Genomic DNA, 23502 nt, shown 5'->3' on the forward strand with positions numbered 1-23502 from the left:
GGAAAGTCATTTACATTGGCTGTGATTCCCCCATCTAAATTTGCATGCAGGAAATCTAAAACTCCCCTTGTGGAAGTGAGCCCTGCAAGCAACTCCTGACAGTTGCAGCATTGTGAACTGATGAGAGGTCTACTGGGTTATACTAGAAGAGAGTGAAATAAAAGTGTGAACCCTTGCAATGGATCCATTACACACATTCTCCATTACAAAGCATATATATCATTGTTGATAGATGATCTTGCTCAGAGAAAAAGGTTAAATGTAAAATTACTTTGCATAACTGGTGTCTGGGTCATGTGCTCATGGAACAATGGCATGTGGTGACAGATATTGGGATGTGAGTGGACCAGGGTTGTCAGTTCAGATAACATTGTCTGGGACAATCCCCTCTGCCACTAAAAATTGTAGGTTTTGTTTTTCTGTGTCAAGTTCCCCCCTTCCCAAATACTCAGTGAGTGTCTGACCGATTAGGTGTGGTGGAGACACACACTATCCTTGATCTGTCACGCTAATTGGTGGAAAGCTTTGTTTATCAAGATCACTCCCATATTGATGAACACTGATTGATGAACACTGATTGAAGAACACTAGTTTCTCAAAGTAAATGTGAAGTGGGTTAAAACCAGATACTTACCTATGGACAGGGAAGGTTCTGGATCCTGTAGAGCCTTCCCTGTCCTATCTTGTTCCCCTCGTTCCAGCTCCACTACCCCCATTTAAATTTGCCACTTTGGAGAACTCATTTCCCCAAGTGCTTCCAGAGATAGACTGCTCCATACTTTGCATGTGCACTCATGCATGCGCAGTACGGAGCCGTCCATCTTTGGAAGCTTTCAAAAATGTACAGCCTTAAAGTGGGTTTATACTCTCAAAGCTTAAATTTCAGTAACTACTCTTAGTTACAAATAAGAACATTTGAAAGCATTCCCAAGTATTCTCTGCGTGTAAAATTGTTTTTCACTGCACAGAGCAGTCATCGGCAAACTAAGAATCTCCCTGTGCTTGTGTCTTCACTGTGCCCCCCCCCCTCTCCTTCTGGTGAAGTGACTCAGCTGTTGCCAGGGCAATGTGTCTGTTCAGCAGAAGGAGGTGGCAGAGTGAGAGACACATGCAGAGAGCTTGCATATGACAAAAGTTTTCTACTGCCTTCTGCAGTGAAAACAAACAATGTTACACACAGGGAATTATGAGGCATGCTTTCAAATGTTCTTTAGTTTGCTTTACTTTAGAGTGCTTTTCATCTACAAATAGACATGGCATGCCATTTATTTGTGTGGAGCTCTATAAGCCCTACATCACACTCATACAGTAACATATTGCACTGATTTGCATAAGGCAGTACCTATTTCTTTATGCCTGACGTTTATGTGTTGTGAGCTTTATAGAGCAGTTAAGTCTCTCATGAGTTTTACTTATTGATCCGTATCATCCGGAGAGGAAGCGCTCGAACACAATTAATGTAGCAACAACAGACACAGCAATACTGTTTTAATTGGGTTGACATCACAATACATCATGTAGGAAATTGATAACACTGGGTTCACTTGCGGTTTTGAAGCCAGAGGCACGTGCAGTTCATGGCGATAGCATGCTAAGGACACTTGGATATCAGTAATGTTAAAACCAGTATACATATATATGTTGATACACACAAAATACTTTTGCGTTTTAGCTTTTCAACAATGTTTTTAGAAAATAATTTCACAATATACAAGGATTCTCTGAACAGTCTGTACACTAGTATTTATGTTTAATCTAGGCCCTTTACTGTCATGGTCATATATAACACTACAGCCTCTGTTTGATAACAAGATGCAAAGAATACAGTAACCAGCAAGAACCAATCACATTCAGCTTTCTGTTTAGGACAGACCAGGCTGTTTTTGATTGGCTGATGTTGTTTTCTGCCCATTCCTCTTTGCTTTAGGAATGAAAATGCCTACAATTCTACATGATTTAGCCTTCACTCACTGGTAACATATTTAACTGCATATAATTATTTACGGAAACATCACATCTGTTTGAATTACTCCTTCAGGTAGACATGAAAAAAATAACATATAAAAATATAATGTATTCACTATATAATGCCTATTCAGGTTTTCATCTGTTTTTTAGTTTTTTTTTCTTTTAAAGTTATGAGCCGCATGCTTTTATAAAGGAAAACAATATCCAGATCGACCAACATTTACTCTTCAAAATTAAAGATGGGCAATAAGATCGTCTGGGCTTGCATGAAAATTACATGTAGCTTTGAATTCACACAATCAGATGCAGGAGCTGTCATTTCTTTGGCTGAATTGTAAGCTGTAAGTAAATTTGCTTGCAAATCCAGAATAGTCACATTGCCCATATATGGACATCTTTGAACCCTCTCTTGATCCATCAAACTATACCCATGGTTGGAAAAGCTACACCCACCTCAATTCATCCCATTTAACATACTGCACAACAAATGGGGAACTTGCAAAGCATGTTGGGAATTATGGATTTAAACTGAATATGAGGACTGAAATGTGGAAGTTGAATATTGCATACTGAGAGTTCTTATCCTGGTCTTAAATGGAACCTAAAGTGAACATAAAAAAAAAGTGTCACTTATCTGGGGCTTCTACCAGCCTCCTGCAACTGCCCTGTGCCTATGCCGTCACAGAACAAACCTCCGGTCCCCCTCAGTAACTAAGTTTCGATTTCGGTGACAGAACCAGATGTTAGCCACTTCACCTCTGCATCGCTGGCCGCATGCATCCTCGATGACCCTCCCGCTGCTGGCAGCGTCCTGTACAGAAAATCTTCCAAACTTTAACAACTTTAATTTAGTAATTTTTTGGGCTTTACTGTTTCTGAAATGTATAGAAAGACGGCGCAGTGAGACCGTGTATGCTTTAAGTTCGTACAGAGGAATATTGCAGGTTGTTTTATGGGCTCAGTATTTTATGGCTATGTTTTTTAAAAGGTTCTGCTTTGCTTCTGATCCGGCACTTGTGATCATGTGGAATTGTGGCCGTGATGTTTACATAGTTTACTTTTATTACCTCCCCTGACGTGTTTGCTGAACTTTGGTGCCAGTTTCACTTTAGAGTATTCATTTAGAGGAATTATTTTATGGAAAGCAGCCTGGCATCAAGGTGATGCATACCATGTGCTCTTACTGAGAATGCTAGCTCGCTGGTTGTCATACAGATCTTCTGGCTTTGGGTGACTGGTTCATAGACAGAGTGGTAACAGAAGATTAGCAGGACAATCGGGCATCTATTGCGTTTCCCCCAAAATAAGATTGGGTCTGGCCCCAAAAGAGCTGCTAGGGCTTATTTTCAGAGGATGTATTATTTTTTTCCATGAACGTCAGTGTACATTTATTCTTGATTAAAAAAAAAAAAAACAATTCAAATAAAGTCATGACATGACATTCTGGAATATCCTCAATACTCTCACAACAATGAATTCTATCATGGATGTCTTATTACTCTTTTTGAAATCTTTTTATATGGGGAGGGGGGTAGTTTTCAGTGCAATTATTTTTTTTAAGGCCAGTTTCACAGGTAAAGTGTGTGTTGTGATGCCCCGCCCCCTCGCACTGCAATGCAAAACAACATAAACATATGACCTTGCAGCAGAGTTTGCTGACAGGGTCATGTGCATAGCGCCGCCCCCTCACACGCCCCTCGCCCAGTGACATACTCCCTGCTGGACAGGAAGTATGTCACTGGGGATCCATGTTGCAGCCAACCTTTTTAAAAGGTCTGCATCGCCCATTGACTTGCATTACTTCTGCCTCCGCAGAAGTCCAGTGGTAACATGCTGTTGCCCCTGAGTCAGCCGAGAGGCAGATTGGCACCTCTGGTGCAACGCAAGGGAACGCAGTCAGTGGGAAAGTATCCGTAGACTTTCATTGCTTTTGCGGCAAAATAGGGTAACACAACTTAGGTTTAGCCTACTAGTGTAAAAGGGGCATGAGGGTGACTGCTTTCCTTGGTGAAGGGTCTATCTGGCCTGCTGCACTCTACCATATTGCAAATTAATTGTAATGTTTTACATGTAAACCATAGCTGCCCGGACACTATTCCATTGACTTTTGTGTGAACTTTTAACTAGGCCTGTTTATTTTCAGAGTAGGGCTTACGCATCCACAAACATCCTAAAAACAATCATACTAGGGCTTATTCTCAGGGCAGCTCTTATTTCTGGGGAAACGAGGTAGCTTTTACTGGAGGAGGTTACCCACACATTTGCCTCATTACAGATTACCGGTAATGATGAACTCCAGATAGCTTGCTAAAACCTCAAATTTAGCATATGTATAGTTTCTTATTTGCCACTCAAAGCATTAGGGCTCTTTTACACAGGCAGTTGATAGCAATGTCAACTGCTTTCGTAGATCTGCTGCTCGCTTGCAGGCAACTGGCCCAACCGGCTGGCCCAACCCTAACACAAAAATCTGACAGTTATGTGACAGTTATCTACAATGCATAAACAGCCTATGTTGGTGGCCAACACTGCCATTTGGCTGCATGACACAGAAACAGGATGTGCTCATTCCACATGCCACAAGTCAGTTGTCCCAGGGTACATAGATGGGCATCAGACTGGCACGGCCAGATATGGACCATCAATGCTGTCAACGTCAAAACAGCATGTGTTTGCAATGGCGCTCTGTGCTACAGAAAATGAGTGGGAGCCATATGTGAGAGGGCAAGGCGCTATACGCAAGCCTACCTTTACAGTTCTATGTTTTATGGACAAATTTATGATATGGGTAGGTGATAAAAAAATAAACTCTTACTTCCATTAGTTATCACTTTTTCACAAAGTGGCCGTTTTTAAAGTCTTTAAATGTTCAACTATATTTTGCTGATGTTTATCAACGTGTAGACCTTCTGACCAATGCATGCACCATGTATTCTGTTTCACTGAGCCATTTCCCAATGCAAAGTACATTTAATATCAGACTACTGGCCATGACCTTTCTGCTATGGAGAATGTCAGAGTCTGAGGGATGTTTTTAGCTGGAGTAGCATACAAAATCTTTGCCCCTATTAGTGGTGGGAGATACTTTTTCTAGATGGCCTGAAAATGTGGATGATGCTTTATTCCCTCCAACATAAGCTGAAGCTGTCAGTTTTTAAAGTCCTCCTCCTCTACAGTCATAAAAATATGAAGCCAGAGCTGAGCCGACCATACACTGTGTGGCCACTGTGTGCATGCCCATTATCATTGTCCCGCTCAGGTTCCAGCAGAAATAGCCGAGCCTGATTGGGTCCGCACTGCTGCGCAGGCAAAGACGTCTCACGTCTGCACAGTGGACCCGATCCAGCTCAGCTATTACCGAACAAACCCGAGCAGGATGGCGCTAGCGCACATACACGGGGTGCCAACAAGCAAACTTTCGAAAGTCCCACCGCTGAGAACAGTCTGCAGAGGCGAATGAGGGAAGCTTCTTCCCCTCCTGAGGTAAAAACCCTCTAGGGGCACTTTTTTCGGGGTCCATTCTCATGGAAGCTGGTTTCTAAGTTGCTGCTCATAAACAAATATAAATGTTTAAAGTATTTTTACAAAAATTATACTTTTACCCAGGCCATGGAATATCTAAAGAATACAATAAAGTATGTTCAACTGGAGATTTGTTTTTCTTCTAAAAGTTTCACCACTCTTACTGAGGGAAGCTTTGTGGTTGGAGCTGAAGACGTTGCCCAGCAAGAGCGATAAAATGTCTTTTAGATTTAGCACATAAAAGCTACCTTAGATTTTCTTTGGATGTATTTGAAGTAGCATATTTATGGACAATAAAATTAAGGTAGATTAAATACAAAAATATTTTTTAATATGTAAGAATTCATTATACATAATCCTTACAGGTTTTTTTTGTGTGTGTTACTTTCTTAATAGCTTGTGAATGTGTCTTTTATCCGAAGAAATTTTCTGCTTTCACTATGTGTTGAATACATAATTGCCCCACGTTTACTCTTTAACAAGTTCCGAGACCTTGAGTATAGTTGTAGATGTGTTTACCGTTCTTTTTTTTATGTAAAACTGCTTGCATCATAGGATTTTTATGGTCCTGACGGGTTTCGTTGCTGTCAATAGAGGAACATGATAAAAACTGGCTGGAATGTATAACAAATGTGTGGGTTTGGCCCGTTAGAGTGTTATTTGGCAGAGAGAAGTTGTAGATAAGGAATATGCTGTGTGCCCAGAGTTCTATATCACAGCCTGGAAATTCAGGGTAATTTGTATGTCAACTCACATCATTGAAGCACAGACATAATGGACTGTGACGAATGATTGGGATAAAAGCTCCCATTAAAATGGCCTATGGGACCTATAAATAGGCCAGTAACATTTTTTTATAAATATGCTGCAAAATTCTCAGTCATTCCTTGAAAATATTTATTATGGATCTTCAATGAGTGATATATTGGCAAGGCGGATATCATATGATTACTGATTTAGCTTTTCATACATTTACCCACTCATTCCATTGTCTGGTCATATTCTTCACTTAGTAGTCACATAATAGAAGACTTGTTGCATACATTAGAAAAAAAAAAATAACAAATTCACTTCACACTGTATTAATAAAAACTGAATATATAATACTTTTCTATAGTATCAAAGTGCTTTGCAGTTACTTAGTAGCATCGTTAAAGATCAAATCCACCCCAAAATAAAGAACTTCTATCTCGTAGCATGACAGGGTATTCTCACAGTGGGATTAGCAATGGCCATGTCTAGGAGAAGTAATGGAGAAGCATGTGGTCGGTTTGGTCGGGTGATAGACATGTAAGTCTCTGATTTGCATGATCATGTGCTAAAGCAGGATGTGATCACAGCAAATCAGAGCTTTGTAAATCTATCAGCTGATCAAAAAAATCACATGATTCTCCATAAGTTCTCCTAGGCATGACCATTACTAACTGGGATATTACTGCTCTTCCAAAACCCTGAAGATGATTTTGCCCCATATCTGTCCCAACTGGACTGATCCTTTTTCATGTCAACAGAACAGAGAAATTCTTTGTGGGTTGATTTGAACCTTAACACCACTCCTCCTTCCCCCCAATTTTGTATTTCATATGAATGTCTATGAAACTTCATAAAGAAATGTCTCCGTGGAATAGGTGAATTAGCTAAATAGCAAAGGCATGGTTTACAGATATGTGGGGTTCATCTCGGGGGTGGTGGGTTACACCATACATAAATGCTTAGCCCATTTCTAATAGCTTTGACCAAAACCTGTCTGGTGTCATTTCACGGTATTGTTCTATCTCAGTTTCCACAATGAACACCATGTAAGGTTATATTCCAGCTTTGCTTCTTAATCACCTTTCCACCAAAGAGGCTCAGCGCAAATGTCAAACGTGTCAGTATACACTAGTCTTCATAGCTAACCATGGCTACACAAGTATAGATAATCACGTGACGTGCAGTACAATATTTGCCGTGTGGTCATGCTTAGGCTCAGAGCTTAAACAATAGCAGCCACCTTTTTTCCACTACAATGGACAAGGTTAGATCAATGGAGAGCCACGTTACTTGAACATAATTTGTCCTCAAGTCATCACCTGCTGAACCACAGTGCGCTCATGGGCACAGCCTTCATTGCCACAGTGCAATTTTTTAAGCAACCTCTGGAGTTTGCTATGAAAGTTTTTGTTAATATATCTGTGTAATAGAGGCATGACAAAGCTGCTTGAGAAGGCCAAGAAGCTTGACAAACCTTCAATGAAGTGAAATGTTCTCATGAAACGATGGTCATTGGTTTTCGCATGACCGTCTGTAAAAGTGTTCACCATTAGGGTAGCATAATAAGGCGTCCATAAAATAAACTGTGTGCATACGGTAGCAATTAAGAGCCGATGCACAGATGGGTCCAATCTCCCAGAATCCTGGTCAAGAGGAGTTTCTTCTTTTCGAATTTGCAAAATAAGGACCAAAGCATAGAGTACAGCAAGAACAGGCACCACATATCCAATGAGGACCATAATAGCATCTGCTGCCTCCCGATTCTGCATCTTGGAACACTCAATGATTTTAGTAGAAACGTGACTGCAGATGTAGAAGAGGAGAGAAGAAAAACTGGTCAGCACTGCTCCACCCCAAATGAAACCACATACGTGCTTTGTGTTGTAGACACTTGACATGTAAGTTCTTGGCAGTGCACATTCTATGTAATAGTCCAAACTCAGCAAAGTTGTGGAATACATGATCACCAGAGATGACACATTGAAGAGAATTAATAGAGTGATGTAAACTTCATTGCCAAAGCTCCATAGTGACCACTTTGTGTACTCTGGTCCTAGAAGGTACACTGGCGCCACAGCATTTATGATAAGTCCAGCAATTGCCATATTCACAAAGTAGACATCTGGCATGGTCATAGTTGCCTTGTTATACAGATTAACCAGCACAAGCTGAACATTGTAGCAGAGACCAGTTGGGAAGCAAATGATGAGGTAGAGTATGGAGAAGATAAAGAGGACGAGGTGGAAGTCATGGCACAGGCGCTGGTCTTGGATGTTGTTGGTGTAATTAAAATCTTCGCAACTCCACATAGTGATACCAGTCAGTGGTGTCTTAGCTGGTCACCAGCTGAGCTGTGTGCAGAAGAGAAATAATAGCATGTTAAATCAAAATTATATTGACTTTTGTTTTCAACCAAAACAAACATTGCATATAGACAAACATACACACACTGACTGTCAACTTTAAGAAAGTAAGCAACAAGTTACAACGTAGGAAGTCTTGTTTTCTAGTATGTAGCCATGAAGGCAATGCTGCTGTTGTTTTCCAGGCCATGCCTTCAGCAGCACATGATCTTAATTTACATGCATCTCTACCTCAGCCCCACAGTGATTGATGAATGATTTGTGAAAGATCACATCACCACTTGATCAGTGTGTGTAAAACCCAGCAGCTATTCAAGCTCCAGGGATTAAGCAGCTCTCCTCTGGGAAAACCTCCTAATTCAAACAAACGTCTAGTCAGCAGGACAAGGCTTCCTTTTTAGAGTGTGTGACAGCAATAAAACAGGCACCTTTATATACTAAAGGGAATGTATGTTGTTTGTTACTTTACTATTATTTACTATTATTTTTAAGTCTTATCAGTGCAAATTGTAAAAAACAAACAAACAAACAAAACAAATTGTTTTACATTTCCAAAACTGACATTAAATTTAGACTGCAGTTCTTTGCAGACCTAACAGTAGGCTTGTACTCCATTTGGAGTACTGTTGCCATGAGACTGTCCAGAATCTCCCACCTTGCTGTCCGAGTATTTACCTGCACAGAGCAGAAGCCTTTGTTCTCAACAGCTGCACTAATCTATTAACAGCAAAATCTGACAGGCAATAACTACCAGTTCTGGTTTTGTTTTTTTTCTTTTCTACTTTTCCATATATACAGATCAAAACAAAGCAATCAAGTTGAAGTAATGTTTGTCAATAATTGTTCCTGAATATAGAGTGATATTTCCCTTTTAAGTACTGAAACAGAACAGCAGTGTCTATAGATACAGAAGACAAGGCTGCTTTATCGCTTCAGTTCTTTAAAGTGCAATAATGAATTGTCAGAGTTCATCCTGTGTGATATACAGACACATTGCTCACACTGCAGCCTCTTCCTGTTGTTCATACGAAGACAGCAGTTTTAATTACACTATATTGTCTGCTGGCGAAGATGATTCATAGTTAGTGGCCATTAATGATAATTACACAGGAAAAGCGCCTGACAAATACTCTAATATTCTCCGGATAAATACTTATTCATTTAAAAGGGAAATTGGTGGATAATTGGAGGGAGCAGTGAAAGAATAGCTCATGTCACCCAGCGCATTGTCACTGCATTTTGAGTTTCTGTTCCCCGGTAATTGCAAGGTTGGCTGCAGAGGAGGATGTTTCATCAGATACACCAAGCAACAAATTGTTTTGCTTTGTTCTATATACCGTCTCATTAAACACTACTCCCTTCTCTAATAGTCCTGCAGCGAAAGCATGGAAAACTCCGCCTGTTTGGTAATCACTTCGTGTTTTGAGCTTGTCGAGCAGTTTATCGATAAACTACATCAAACGTATAATTGTGAAAAGATTGAATTATGCATCAACAAAGTTAAATAATTGATGCATGCGTGGAAAACCCTGCCATATGATCTGTCTGCAGAATGAGGTCTGTACTGCTGGAAAGCAAAAAAGCCAGCTGACCCATATATGTAGCATCCTTCCTTTCTGCCGTGCCTATGTAATCTCTTTAACCGATATGCCAGTTAATTACACGCTTCCAGAGTGAAGAAAAAAGTGCAAATGATGGGATTAACCTGTGTGTGCTACCTATTAACTGTGCTTCCCAAAATAGCGGGATAAACACTGCTGGTAGAATATACTGTCACTGTGGCTAATGCTCTGAAACTTAAAGTGAACCTCCGAACTAAAAATCTTCTCAGCAGAACTGAAAAGGCTTGGTGTTTCTTTAACAGTTTTGGAGCATCAGAACTTTGTTCATCTTACCAAAGCATCATTTTTAGCTGCATTTTTATCTAAGCTCCACCCATCAAAGAAAAAAAAGCCCGGGCTTTTTTTCCCTGATGCTGTGCAGAGCATGATGGGATTTCCTATGTTGTTATTCACGTTGCCTAGCAACTGGGAGAGGTGTTCAGGGCACAGGACAGTTGGAACTGAGTCTCATGCTCCCTGTCACCTCCTTTCAACCAAAAAGATGGCTGCCTTCATGAAATCAAACATTTGCCTGTTCTTTTAACCATTTACCGCCATCCTAACGTATTAAAACGTCATGCTTACCGCTATTAACAGCAACATGACGTTTTAATACGTCGCGCATTCCCGCCGCTGCTACCGCCGTGTGTCCGCCGCTACCGCCGCCATTACCGTCGGGATCCCGTGCTGGGCGATTGGGGAAGAGGACTGAACAGTCCTCTACCCAATCGCAGTGCCTGGAGTGAATGGACGTGACCGCGAACAGCGGCTACGTCCATTCACATAAACAGGAAATGTAACAGTTTAATAAAGTGTGTAAAAAAAAAAAAAAAAAAAAAAAAGTGAACACGTCCTATGAGTGTTCACCAGCGCCATCTTGTGGCCAAAAAGTATATTACACTTACAAAATACATACATTTTCAAGTATATACACATCATTAATAAAATTACACTTCCAACCCTCCCCCCCAAAAAAAACACTTGTAAAAAAAAAAAATCAGCTTAAAAAAAAAAAAAATAGTTGCCTTAGGGACTCAGCTTTTTTTATTCTATATTTTATGGGGGAAAATTAATTTTAATTTATTACATAGGGGCTTGTAATTATGGCCAGAACAAACAGAAAAATAACCACTTATATTTCAAAATAATATACTGTCGCCATACATTGTGGTAGGGACATAATCTAAACGGTTTAATTATCGGGACCACTGGGCAAATAAAACGTGTTTGTTTTATCCACAGGAGAATGTTTAATTTTAAAACTATAAAGGCTGAACACTGAGAAATAATGATTTTTTTTTCCTTTTTTTTCTGTTTTTCTCATTAAAATGCATTTAGAATAGAAAAATTCTTAGCAAAATGTACTATCCACAGAAAGCCTAATTGGTGGCGAAAAAAACGAGGTATAGATCATTTTCTTGTGATAAGTAGTAATAAAGTTATTAGGGAATAAAAGGGAGGAGCGCTGACAACTGAAAATTGCTCTGGTCCGTTAGGATAAAAACCCTTGGGGGTGAACTGGTTAAAACAGGGTGGGTAAGAGATTATATTACCTATATATTTTAATTAACATAACGAATGTAACATAATGACAGTATGTTTGTTTAGGCTGGAGTTCCTCTTTTAAGTTGTAACAGATATCAAATGATAGATTCATGGACCATCTAATATCCACGGACTACTTGCAGAGAAATAAAGATCTTTAATGCAGGATTCGGGGTGCAGGATGGGTAATTTTAGAGCACAGTAGTTAGGAAGATGGTTGCTAGGGAGGGGTTTATAGGTTAGGATATAGCACATTGCGGAGGAAAGATTAAGGCACCTTTTTCACTGGCGCGTTGCGTTGGCCTGGTTTCGCCGCAGGCCAACGCTATGCCAATGAAAGTTTATGGAGCCTTTCATACCGACACTGTGCGTCGCGATGTGACGAAAGTAACGATTTTCACAACCTACTGTAACAAACAGCGAGATAGGGAAAAAGTAATTTATAGTTTATTTTACTCTAGGAGTATTGAACATTTATATGTGTGAGCTTTAGATTTTACAATTTTTCATGAACGATTTCCTTTAGTGTTGTTTAACTACTTTAGGACCTTAGTGATTAAAATCTACACCCTGTTTTGATGGCTATCTGGCTGGCAGGGTGTAGGTTTCAATCCACCGATGCCGCACATTCTCGCCGCTTTCATCGCTCCCGACGATCTTGCCGCTGTCTCCCTGCCGTCTCTATAACGGCAGAGCCCTGTGAGCTGGTCAGGAGCTGATTTCATTGGCTCCTGACCCTGTCTATCCACGTAAGCAGCTCCCATTGGCTTACATTGATAGGAAGGGTCAGGAGCCAATGAAAGCGGCTCCTGACCGGCTCGCAGGAACTCTGCCGTCATAGACACAGCAGAGTGGGTGGCCCAGATTCCCGACGTGCGGGGGTGACAGCGATTGCGGCGGGTATGTGCGGCGATCTGTCATTATTCGTTGGTGTTCCGCCGTTTCTGGTACCAGCAGTCTCTGGTCCTTAAGGGGGCAGAGACCGCTGGCACTTAAGTGGTTAAGGTGACAATAAATGATTGTTGTTCAGACATGCTGCACAGATCTCTGCCGAGAAACACTTTGTGTCGGGTGTGGAGGAGTACAATAGTGCGACTGGTGGCGCCGTAGTATGGCAGCCTTAGCTCTTGGCTTTTGGACACTATCTCCCCATCCTTCCAGAACTTGTATGAGCCAAAACCAATTCCGGGTACAACCCCCCGTTTCTACTTGGCGAAATAAACGATTCTGATTTGATTCTGAAAATAGGAAGGCTTCTCCACGGCAAACTGTTGTAGGAACTGCAAGAGCAGAGGATGTCACAACTTGGCAGATTGCTGAAGAGGAACAAGCCAATATCTGGGACACCTATACATACAGTAGACTGTCACTTCAAATGTACACAAGTAATCACTTGGAGAGACAGTAGAACTGTATGTACGTAACATGGGGCAAGCTACATACACACAGGTTACTGTTAGGCTTGAATTTTAGATCTTTAGAAAAAAAAAGTCATCCAGTGGCAAAATTCAGCACGCCAAAGTGTTCTCTAATGGTATGTATGTACATGTCAATACCATGGACTGAATGCTGAATGATATGGAGGGAGGGGTGTGAGGGGTCTATGAAACCTTCTAGTACCTGGCACTATTTGATGACAGTTTAAGTCACCGAATCCATTGAACTATCACCATTACTCGACGCAGTACAAAGCAATGCGACCATTGATCCCCTAATGCTCCTCACCCATCTGCTTGATACAAGTTACTGCCTTTCCTGATTAACTTTTAATAGTGACATTTTGAAATCATCAATTGAGGTTTTAAATTCTACATCACATTTGTTTGATTCAGTGTTTTTATCCAAATAAAGATTTAATTGATAAAAGATCTCATACAGTGGATGAAGTTCAGGGAATACACGAAAGTTGTGGTCTGTTTCATGCTGAGCCATCCTACTGGTTATTCTTGTATGTCTTACTGTAATCCTTTGTTGAAAAAGATTATCTTGGGCCCTCCACTACATTATTTTCTTATTCTATGTATCAAACGCAGGTACCATTCCATCCATTTAATTTATGACTCATATAAATTATCCTGATTACAGAGCAGCCCTGGTTGAGCTGAATGCTTGCATTCACATTACATGGTTTGGAACACCAGGCTCTGCTGCCCGGCCTAAACGCCGCATGTGACATTGAGCTGTGGCTGGCTTTGCCCTCCTGCAGAGCGTTTCTGTCTGCCGGGGTTGATGGATGTGCAGCCGCTCTGCTGTGTGACTGGGGCCTTAAAGGCGTTTATTAGTCATCAGCTAATCAAGTAAAATACAGTATATGCTACTGTCTGTTGACAGAGAAACCAGAAAAATATCTGTATATGGAATGGGGATTATTGAATACACAAATGGATTAAGCTTTGTCTGCTTGTCATTCAGCAAGTGAATTTTGTAATTTAAAGTGATGCTGTACAGCTGAATTATCACTTGAAGATGGATCTGGGAACCTCACAGCGATGCCTCTAGACGAATGAGATTCCCTGATCCATCTTCCTGTGTGTGGGAACATGCAATGTCACGCAACGGTCGCGAACAAGGGTTAAAATTATTGCAGCACTTTGCACGGGGGTCGTAGGGGATTTTAAAGATCCAATCCGCTGTGATGGGCGTTATTTCTGTGCCTCGCAAGACGTCGTATGTCTAACTGCAAGCCTGTACCCACGTCACGAGATTGTGGAACTGATCGCGCAAAAATTGCTGGTCGTTAGAAGAATCGCAGACAAAATTGCAGACCTTAAGTGTACCCAAAGGCTCCATTCCCACTATATCAGATTCCTGCCATCCTCATCATAGACCGACTGCGCCTAGAGTTTCTGGTGTGTCTGTTGCAGCAGACATGTCATACACAGCATTGCTATTCTATAATGTCCGACGTCTGTCTGATGTCTGGGAATTGCCGTGTAACAATATAAGAGTGTGTTGCCCTCAGTGCAACAGACATAGCGGATCTGTTGCAAATGGACATGCATGAATGGATGCTATGCCCAAGATCCGTCATCATGTCCCTACACCACTGCTTTCTGTAGCGGAAAACATGCCATTTTTGTCACAGTGCAAACATAACCTAAAGATTAGTCCATCCAATCTTTGTTTAACATCGTGATAAATCATTCACTTGTTACTTTTTATTGGGGAATCTTGTACTTAAAGTGATACTGACGTGAAAAAAAAAGTATCATATAATGAATTGTATGTGTAGCACGGATAATTAATAGACCATTATTAACAAAGAAAAGTGTCTTATATTTTTATTTTCGGTTAATTTTTTTATAACATTGCATAATGTTGTCATATTTGCAGTTTAGTAACTACACTCTGTATTTTAAACTATTAAACAGAGCAGAGCTAATGACCCTTTGAACTCAACGCAGTAAAACCTTATCTGAAGCTGTGTCTCACTGTTTCTTTGATGTATAAGTGCTTCAGAAAACAACATTGTCTGGAGAGCTCAGAGAAGCTCTATTGTATGGATGACAACTGATGTTTCTTACCTCTTTCTGTACTGGAAACAATATGAGACTCATATCTCTGCTGCTAATGTTCCATTTCTTAGCTGTATGACATACAAATCATTACATCATCATTTTATTTTCACCACAGTTCCACTTTAAAGATGCTAATACCAGGCAATTTGTCAGTTTGCATATAATATTATGTAGTCAAGTACAAGGAGGAGTAAATTTAGATGTCATAAAACATCTTTTTTAAGCATCAAATATAATGTGTCATATGAAGCTGATGACTTCATCACAGCTCCAACAAGGCTGGCTCTGCTAGCTGACTGGATACAGTTGTATAGTGACTGACGCACAGTGGTTACAAATGTCATTTTGCAGGGTCACTTCCCCACCTCCTCTTGTAGTATCAGCTGGGGCAGATATCTTCTAGTATGTGTGTGGGGACTGTAGGCTAAACATTATCACTGATGCTGGGCTTCTGCTTATCAGTGGAGGAAAGCGGCTGTCAAGGTCATCAGAAATGCCTGTGAATGTGACGGGAGGATCCATTTCTAAAATAGGCAAAGTCCACCCAGTGCTGAAACCACAGAGTTCACTGGAAAATGAATGATAAAGACACATACGTGCCAGATGCAGACTCCCCTCCCGAGGCCCTGCATAGCAGATCAGAGGATATAATAGCATTGTAATATGATTTACTACTCCTAGAGATAGGCAGATATACGGGACTTCTGTGCAGTTTACAGAACTATCCCCTTTGTATCATCACTGCTGATTTTTTTTAGAAGCATTTCCTATCTCTACATGTAAGAAAATCAATAAAGCGCTGCTCAATGGATCTGATTATCTTAAACATCTCCAAGCATTTCCAGTGGGGATAACATAGACATTACTTCTTTTTCTTTTTTACTCTTCTATTAGGTGGTTAAGGATGAGGGCTGGTTCACACTCGGAATGTAAAGCGCTAATGTGATTTTGCATTGTGAAATTATGCGATTTGTGTTTGTGATTCCCGTTCAATAGAATGAGAATAACAACCCACTTGCCCCCAATGCTGCATGCAGCATGTTTGCAATTTATGCAACTCGCAAACATCAGTGAGAATGAACCCATCGGGGATAGATTAGTAACAGTGCGAACCAGCCTTCAAACTTCACTGGTATGTTTGAGAGGAGAGTGAACAAGCAGTTGGGTTTTTGTAGTTATGCAGGACTTTTTTCTTACTAGACCCTCGCTGCTTTTAATTTTTTGGTGTGTGTCTGTGTGTGTTTTGGGTTTTTAAACTCCTTACCCACAAATCTTCCTTACCTGTCTCCTAACACTAAACTCCCTTACCCGATTTCGAACACTGATCTCAACTTATGAAGCATTATACACTCAATAAATGTCGCCCTTGACGATTGGGAATTCATCCTCATCGGGATCATTAGGATAACATGTCACAGAACGAACACTGTACAGACACACTGCTCTGTTATAACTGAGCAACATGTACTGTTCAGTGGAGAGGAAAGGAGGGATGACAAGCAGCACATGAGTGACTGGCATCCTTCTGGTGTGGGGACAAAAGAAAATATTGCTGCTGTTTATGACTCGTCGTGGGTAGAGCTGTATACACACTAGGTTCTCGCTTGAGACCTCCCCTTACCCAGTCCCTAACACTTTTCCATCACCCAACTCCTAATACTCATCTCCTTTAGCCAATGTCTAATACATCAAGTGAGATTATACTCCCAAAACTAACATTTCAGTAACTACTCTTAGTTACATAAAGAGCATTTGAAAGCTTTCCCAAGTATTACCTGTGTGTGAAATTGATTATTTTCACTGCAGAGAGCAGTCAAAGGTTGCTTATCTCTAAACATCAGCAAAGGCAAGAATCTCCTTGTGCTTGTGTATTCACTCACCATCTGAAGAGACACATTAAGTTGGCAGCAGCTGAGTCACTTCAGTAGTAAAGGAGCTGAGTGAAGGGACAAGTATAGGAAACTTCAGTCGGCAATTATTACATTTGCCGATGAACCAGAGATGAGCAAGCTGCTACTACTCTCTGCAGTGAAAAGACATTTTCTTTTATGTAACTAAGAGTAGTTACTAACATTTCTGTTATGGGAGTATAATCCCATTTTCAAACAACTTAATTCAACCAAAATTTAACACTTACCTCTTTTAATGTAAAGTCTAAGTTAAAGCACCACATAGTGCCTAATGCTAGCATCCCTCACCTGGTAGAAAACTCTCTCCCACCCTAACATAATTATGTAACCTTTACCCCAACTAGTCCTTACACCAGGGGTCTCAAACTCAATTTACCTGGGGGCCGCAGGAGGCAAAGTCATGATGAGGCTTTGCCACATAAGGGATTTCACAAAAAAAGTCCTCAAATGTCATTGTTAACAGTTTTAATTATTTCTTCTGAACATGCAGTGTCCTACCTTATAGTTCGCTTCAGTGCTTACATTACAAGTAATCCACCGTGTCCCCGCCGCAAAACGAGGGCTACAGAGCCCCCAAATTGCCAGGGGGACAATCCCCTGGCATTTCCTGGAAGGGGCAGAGCTTTTAGCTCGAGCTCTGCCCCTCCTGACGTCAATCGCGGCGGATCGCCGCCTCTGCCCACCCCTCTCACTCTTCCTTCACAGAGAGGGGTGGGGAGAGGCGGCGATTGACGTCAGGTGGGGCGGAGCTACAGCTGGAAGCTCTGCCCCTCAGCGCAGTCATGGATGTTTGCCGGGGGATTTGGGGGCTCTGCAGCCCTCGTTTAGCGGCGGGGATGCGGTGGATTACTTGGGAGCACTGAAGCGAACTATTAGGTAAAATAGTTCGCTTCCGTGTCTCTTTTGCTTTTGCCGACGCGGGCCACAAAATATTGTACCGAGGGCCGCAAATGGCCCGCGGACCGCGAGTTTGAGACCCCTGCCTTACACTAATACTACATTAACAAGCAGAAAAGCCTAACCTATTGCTCTTAATGGAATATGTAAAAGACGTCCTCTCAGCCACGCACCATAAGGAGTGTGCAGTGCCAAAATAGCATGATTCACATTTGACACTGCACTACCTATATAATCAAACAAGCTAATCAAAAAGTAAAGAAGACATTATAAATGTAATGGTTCACTTAAGAGACCAGTTGATCCTTAAATCCTTCCAAACAATTGCAAATTGGCAGGAAGCTTGCTTTCTCATTTCCATGTCAAGTGCAGATCATCGGGTATTGTGCTTAGTGAATTCACCCACTCACTCTCACTGACTTGTTCAGCAAGCAGTGCAAAGAGCGATGGCCAATAGCAGCAACCTGAGACCAGTCAAAGCACATCTGTACTTGTGGCAATATGGTATTGAAAGATAGGGCAGTGGTACGTGAAAGTGTGTTTATACTCTTCATCTGGGCAGGTCCTCTTTTCCTGTGTCATACTTTGAACTCATTATCTATGCAGTTCTGCAATTTGCACCCTGGATTAGTAATTGTGCTTAAAGGGAATCTGAAGTAAAAATAAACTTATTAGATACATGAATTGTATGTGTAATACAGCTAAGAAATAGCTCATTAGTAGCAAAGAACAGAGTCTCATATTGTTTCAAGTACAGGAAGTGTTAAGAAACATCCGTTGTTATCTATGCAAAAGAACCTCTCTGAGCGCATCGACCCATCTTGGGTCAGAGACGGTCCTATTTTCTGAAGCACTTATACATCAAAGAAACAGTGCGACACAGCTCTAGATAAGGTTTTACTTTAAGGGAGTTCAAAGGGTCATTAGCTCTGCTCTTTTTTATAGTTTAAAATACAGCGTGTGGTTTGCTATTGCAAAGATGACAGAATGATGCAATGTTATACAAAAAAATCTATATAACTGAAAATAAAAATATGAAACTCTTTTCTTTGCCACTAATGTTCTATGACTAATTCATATTACACAAACAATTCATTATCTCATAAGTTTTGTTTTTGTTTGTTTGTTTTTTTAGTGTGATTTTAAAATCTTGGTCGTGTGTAAATAAAAGATGGAGCAGTTATTACTTAGCACATCATTTTGTACTTGTATAGGCTTTTGATGTATTCATCATGCCCTATTAGAAGTTTTCACAATTTGCTTCATTTCATAGGGGTCAGCCTACAGTGATCAAGAATCAACTGAGGCCAGTGGACAATCCAAAACCCGATCAAAGCATGTTGCAACAAAAAAGGTAACAAACACTAATTTCCCGTAATTGCTGTTCTACTGCTGTTGCTTACAATATTGAATTGGCCAGACAGGTGTATAAGTATTGAGTTAAAAAAATGACTTGGGAAGGCAATTCTTTGGGCTAATACACAGCATTCAGTAATCTAGCCATGTCACTGCGCTTTTTCAGCTACTGCTTCTTCGGAATGGAGTATTTCAGCTGTGAATTGTGAAATAACTTTGAACTCTGTAACGTGTATCAGAACTGCAGTCATTTACATTAAACCTGGCCAAGCTGTAGAATGAATCTGTTGTAAGATCAGAGAACGCTCTCCCCACTCACCCAATGAAAGCCTGGTGTACTTGTTCCTAACAGTTATGAAGTGATGTACTGCCAGAGGGGACCGTGACGACATGCTGGAACTTCTTGGTATGCGTGACATTCCTTCTACAGTGAATGATTTACTGCAATACATAGTTATTAACGAGAGCCTACCTTTCACCGAGCATTCCTCGCGCTAGTAAGGGTCTCCAGTGGGCTTGTTGAGTTTCACAGAGGAAGGAAGCCGACAAGTTTCCTGAGTATTGTTGCTGGGGGTGCCTGAGCTGTCCTGGGTTTGCAGCTTCATGGTGCCGGAGAAGAATGTACACACACACTGGCTGCACTTGTTTTCCAGCTCGTACTCCGCTCACAGAGTTTCAGCCTCACTTGGCAGGCTGTCTTAGCCCCTCCCTATCGACTGTTTACAAGAATGGAGGTTGACTCGCACTCTGATACACAGCGATAAGATTAGAGACAGACACACAGGTGCCTGATGCTCTCTGGGCTGCTCTTGACACCCTCTCTCGCCCATTTCCTGTTCCAGATCTGTGCAGCACTTACATCACACACACACTTCTACAGAAACAGTCTATCTTCACAGCGAAAGGACTGACTAATGAATTCCAGCGAACATTGACAGGCTGATTTCAGAAAGCGGCGCTCGGGACAGGCCTGATGTGCAAAGTACAGCAAGGGCAGGATAAATAGAGGACTTCTGATTGGTTGTCGTAGCCTCCCATATACTATGCTTTAATGCTGGCCATACACCATATAATGAAGTTGTACAATATTTTAACTGTTCTTGTTACATTTGGCTAGTATAAGGGCCCAGAAACAGATTAAGAGCATACAGGGAATCAGACAGAGCAATGAATTTGGCTGCCACTCTCCGGCCTCCCAGCTTATCGGTTCAGCGGGTGTTCGAGTAAGTTAGAAGATCTCAGAACCACAGGCAATGGGATACCACAGTTCATTATACTGCCGCAGAGGCAGTCTGGTGTTTATCTGCATTATCAGACAGCTCTGTGGCCCCAACAAACCAGAATTAGGCAGCTGGACTCCCCAGATGTAAGAATATAATATCCAGTATGCACCCCCTGCCCGACACAAAAAATGTGTCTTCAGATTGAAGTAGCCATGTGCCTTCAGATACAAGCAATGAGTAGCCACTTGCTTTCACACAAAATAATTAAGTAGCTATGCACCTAAAAATCAAATAATTAAGTAGGCAGGTGCCACCCCGTATACTAAAATTAATTAGACACATGATTCCAGATACAATAGCCAATTCACCATGTTTCCCCAGATAAAATAAATACTGTACGTAGATATGTCCTTCTAGATGTCCGCATTAGGCAGCCAGCTGTGCTTTCATGCACACAGGGTTACCTAATACTGCTAATTGGGAGTATGAGGACTCGCAATTAGCAGTATTAGGTACCCCTGTGTGCATGAAATAGAGGCGCCCTAAAATCTGGGCGCCTGTAAATAACTGATAGTAGAATATTGGTATTTTAGCGACATACTACTATTTCAGAATGGTATTTCAAAGGTAGTGACTGCATCTGAGACCCTGAACCCAGTACAGGGGTCATTATCAGCCTAATATGGCAAGTGATTGATCATTCTTCAACCTTATCCATTCGATCTCTGTTTTATTATTATAATTAATGACAATTTTAACATCCTCTGCTGTGCTTTATAGAGTATGTAGTCAAGTCTCTAACTGTCCCTCTGAGGGAAATCACAATGTCATTCTCACATAGTCATAGTCTGTTGTCCCTGGGACAGTTTTATAGGATGAGACAATTAACGTCCCAGTATGTCTTTGGGAAACCCATGCAAACATAAATTAAACGTAGAAACTCCATGATTGCTTTTTTTCTCCAAAGGGCTTTTCCCTGGAACAGCTGTACCAAATATGAAATTCTTCTATTCACCTATACTAACAATGGAAAATTCCAAAAGGTAAACTAGGGTATTTTGGTGACAGTTGTCCTGTGGGAGAAAGGCACTTTATAGTCTTGTGGTTTATGCTACACAGTCATGTAATAAAGGCTGCCATCGTCTAGCACAGTGAAGGTGTCCATATATCAGGTGACTTAGCGGCCGATCAACCATCCAATACGATTGATGATGTGACCAATTTTGGGCCGAAATTGGTCACAAGTATCGTTTGGACATGTCGCAAGATGCAAGGCCAACTTGCTTGATTGGGCGCGGGGTGGTAACAGCGAGCAATATCGGGATGAGTGACGACCCTAACAGAACCCCCCCGCATGTAAAATGTCCCTACCTCCCCCAGTGCAGTATACTTTATACGCGTGCCCCTAGTGGTTGCTGGTGTAACATGGGTGCATGTGTGACATCACACATGCGCCTATATATACATTTTCGATTCAGCTGCAGCTCTCGTTCTGAACGCCTAAGCCGGCACATGCCCATCTTTAGTGCTTCGTTTGCGTTCTGCAGAAATCTGCAGCATGCTGTCTAGATTTACACCGAAGTGTGATCTGGACGGCAGGACATGAAATAGATAGGCAACGTTGCCCTGTGCAGCTCGCATGCATGAAAACGCAGCAGATTCTACCCGGATTCTAACTTAGTGAAAAAAAACTCTTATGCATTTGTTTAGCGTCGTGAGTGATGAAGTCTATCTTGCACTGGTGTGCGGTCATGAGCTGGATCATTGTACCTTCTATAAATCAAGTGCTTAGCATGATGGCCCATTTCCTTTTTAACATGATGGAAAGTGTAAATTGGACATTTGACTGACTCTTACTGAACTAGGCGCTGTGTACTGAAATGTAATAGCTACTCTACTAAACTTGTTACAGACTCACTTTAAAGTCAGTATCCTGGCACGATGAAGACACACTAATACGCATTTACAAGACACCACTTTTATGCTTTAACAGGCCAACATTACAAGTCCCACTCCCTAGAAAAGTGAGTGGCAGCTAACGAGAGCCTGGAATACAGGAATACAGCACAGCCAGTGCTGGAGAAGCTGGATGCAGGCATTGGGTATTAGCTGAGCCAGTGATCTCAAACATGCAGGATCAGCTTGGCCTTGGGGAACACAGTATACTTTCCTATGAAAATGGAAAACAAAAACAATATGCTTAAAAAAAATCCAATATGTTTACATTTAAGTATGATCACCTGTACAACACTAGTATAGATATTTCAGTGTAATAGTTCAAGCATGTTGGCTGGCGGGGATCGGGAGCCGATCCCTCAGACGATAAGGCTGGGTGAAAGGCTGTGCAGACAGGTTAGCGATGTGCTCTGTCACTATGGGGGGCGTCCGTGGGCCGATGGAGTGTCGCGAGTGTCATGTCACACGGGAGCCGGTTGAGTGAGGAGAACAGTGCTTTCGACCAATGTAATCCACCAAGCTGGTTGTTATTGGCCACCACGGTGGAGTTTCATCTAGTGTGTATATACAGTTCCAGTTTTCCCAGCAGATCTTTAATGTCATCGACGAGGCCTTCGTTAGTACAACTGAGAGCTGAACAAAGATAGCCGCATCTAGACCATCCTGGCTCAGGCTATGATGCAGGAAGCCCAGGCCTGAACTCTGCCCCCTGGTGACATCTCTGGGTAGACAGGAGGTGATGTCACTAGACTGGAGGTCCAGTTTACTGTGTGCCTATGTTACAGTTAATTCTTTTACATGCAATATCTGATGTCCTTAGGTTATTGGGTTTCAGTATGTCCCTATGGCCCAAAAACATCCTATACAAGGAATGACTTCCTCAAAGTCAA

General features: G+C 41.5%; 2 protein-coding genes across 8 annotated transcripts in view; one reads left to right on the plus strand and one right to left on the minus strand.

Annotated features, from left to right (window-relative positions):
• The window catches only part of C7H7orf50 (chromosome 7 C7orf50 homolog), a 553489-nt gene that overhangs the window by 285833 nt on the left and 244154 nt on the right, over positions 1-23502 (plus strand). For all 3 annotated transcript variants that reach the window (XM_068244522.1, XM_068244519.1, XM_068244520.1), the window contains exon 4: positions 19351-19431. In XM_068244522.1, the coding sequence (XP_068100623.1) occupies positions 19351-19431 (81 nt within the window). The remainder of the gene's footprint in view (positions 1-19350; positions 19432-23502) is intronic.
• GPR146 (G protein-coupled receptor 146) overlaps positions 1472-23502 on the minus strand; it is a 144683-nt gene continuing 122652 nt past the window's right edge. For 4 of the 5 annotated variants that reach the window (XM_068244516.1, XM_068244518.1, XM_068244515.1 and 1 more), the window contains one exon: positions 1472-8594. In XM_068244516.1, coding sequence (XP_068100617.1) covers positions 7551-8552 — 1002 coding nt within the window. In that variant the 5' untranslated portion in view covers positions 8553-8594 and the 3' untranslated portion in view covers positions 1472-7550. Of the gene's footprint in view, positions 8595-19905; positions 20159-23502 lie in introns of those variants that run through there. The other variant, XM_068244514.1, reaches the window with a different exon arrangement.

Source organism: Hyperolius riggenbachi, chromosome 7, assembly GCF_040937935.1.
Source record: "Hyperolius riggenbachi isolate aHypRig1 chromosome 7, aHypRig1.pri, whole genome shotgun sequence".
Taxonomy (NCBI): Eukaryota; Metazoa; Chordata; class Amphibia; order Anura; family Hyperoliidae; genus Hyperolius; species Hyperolius riggenbachi.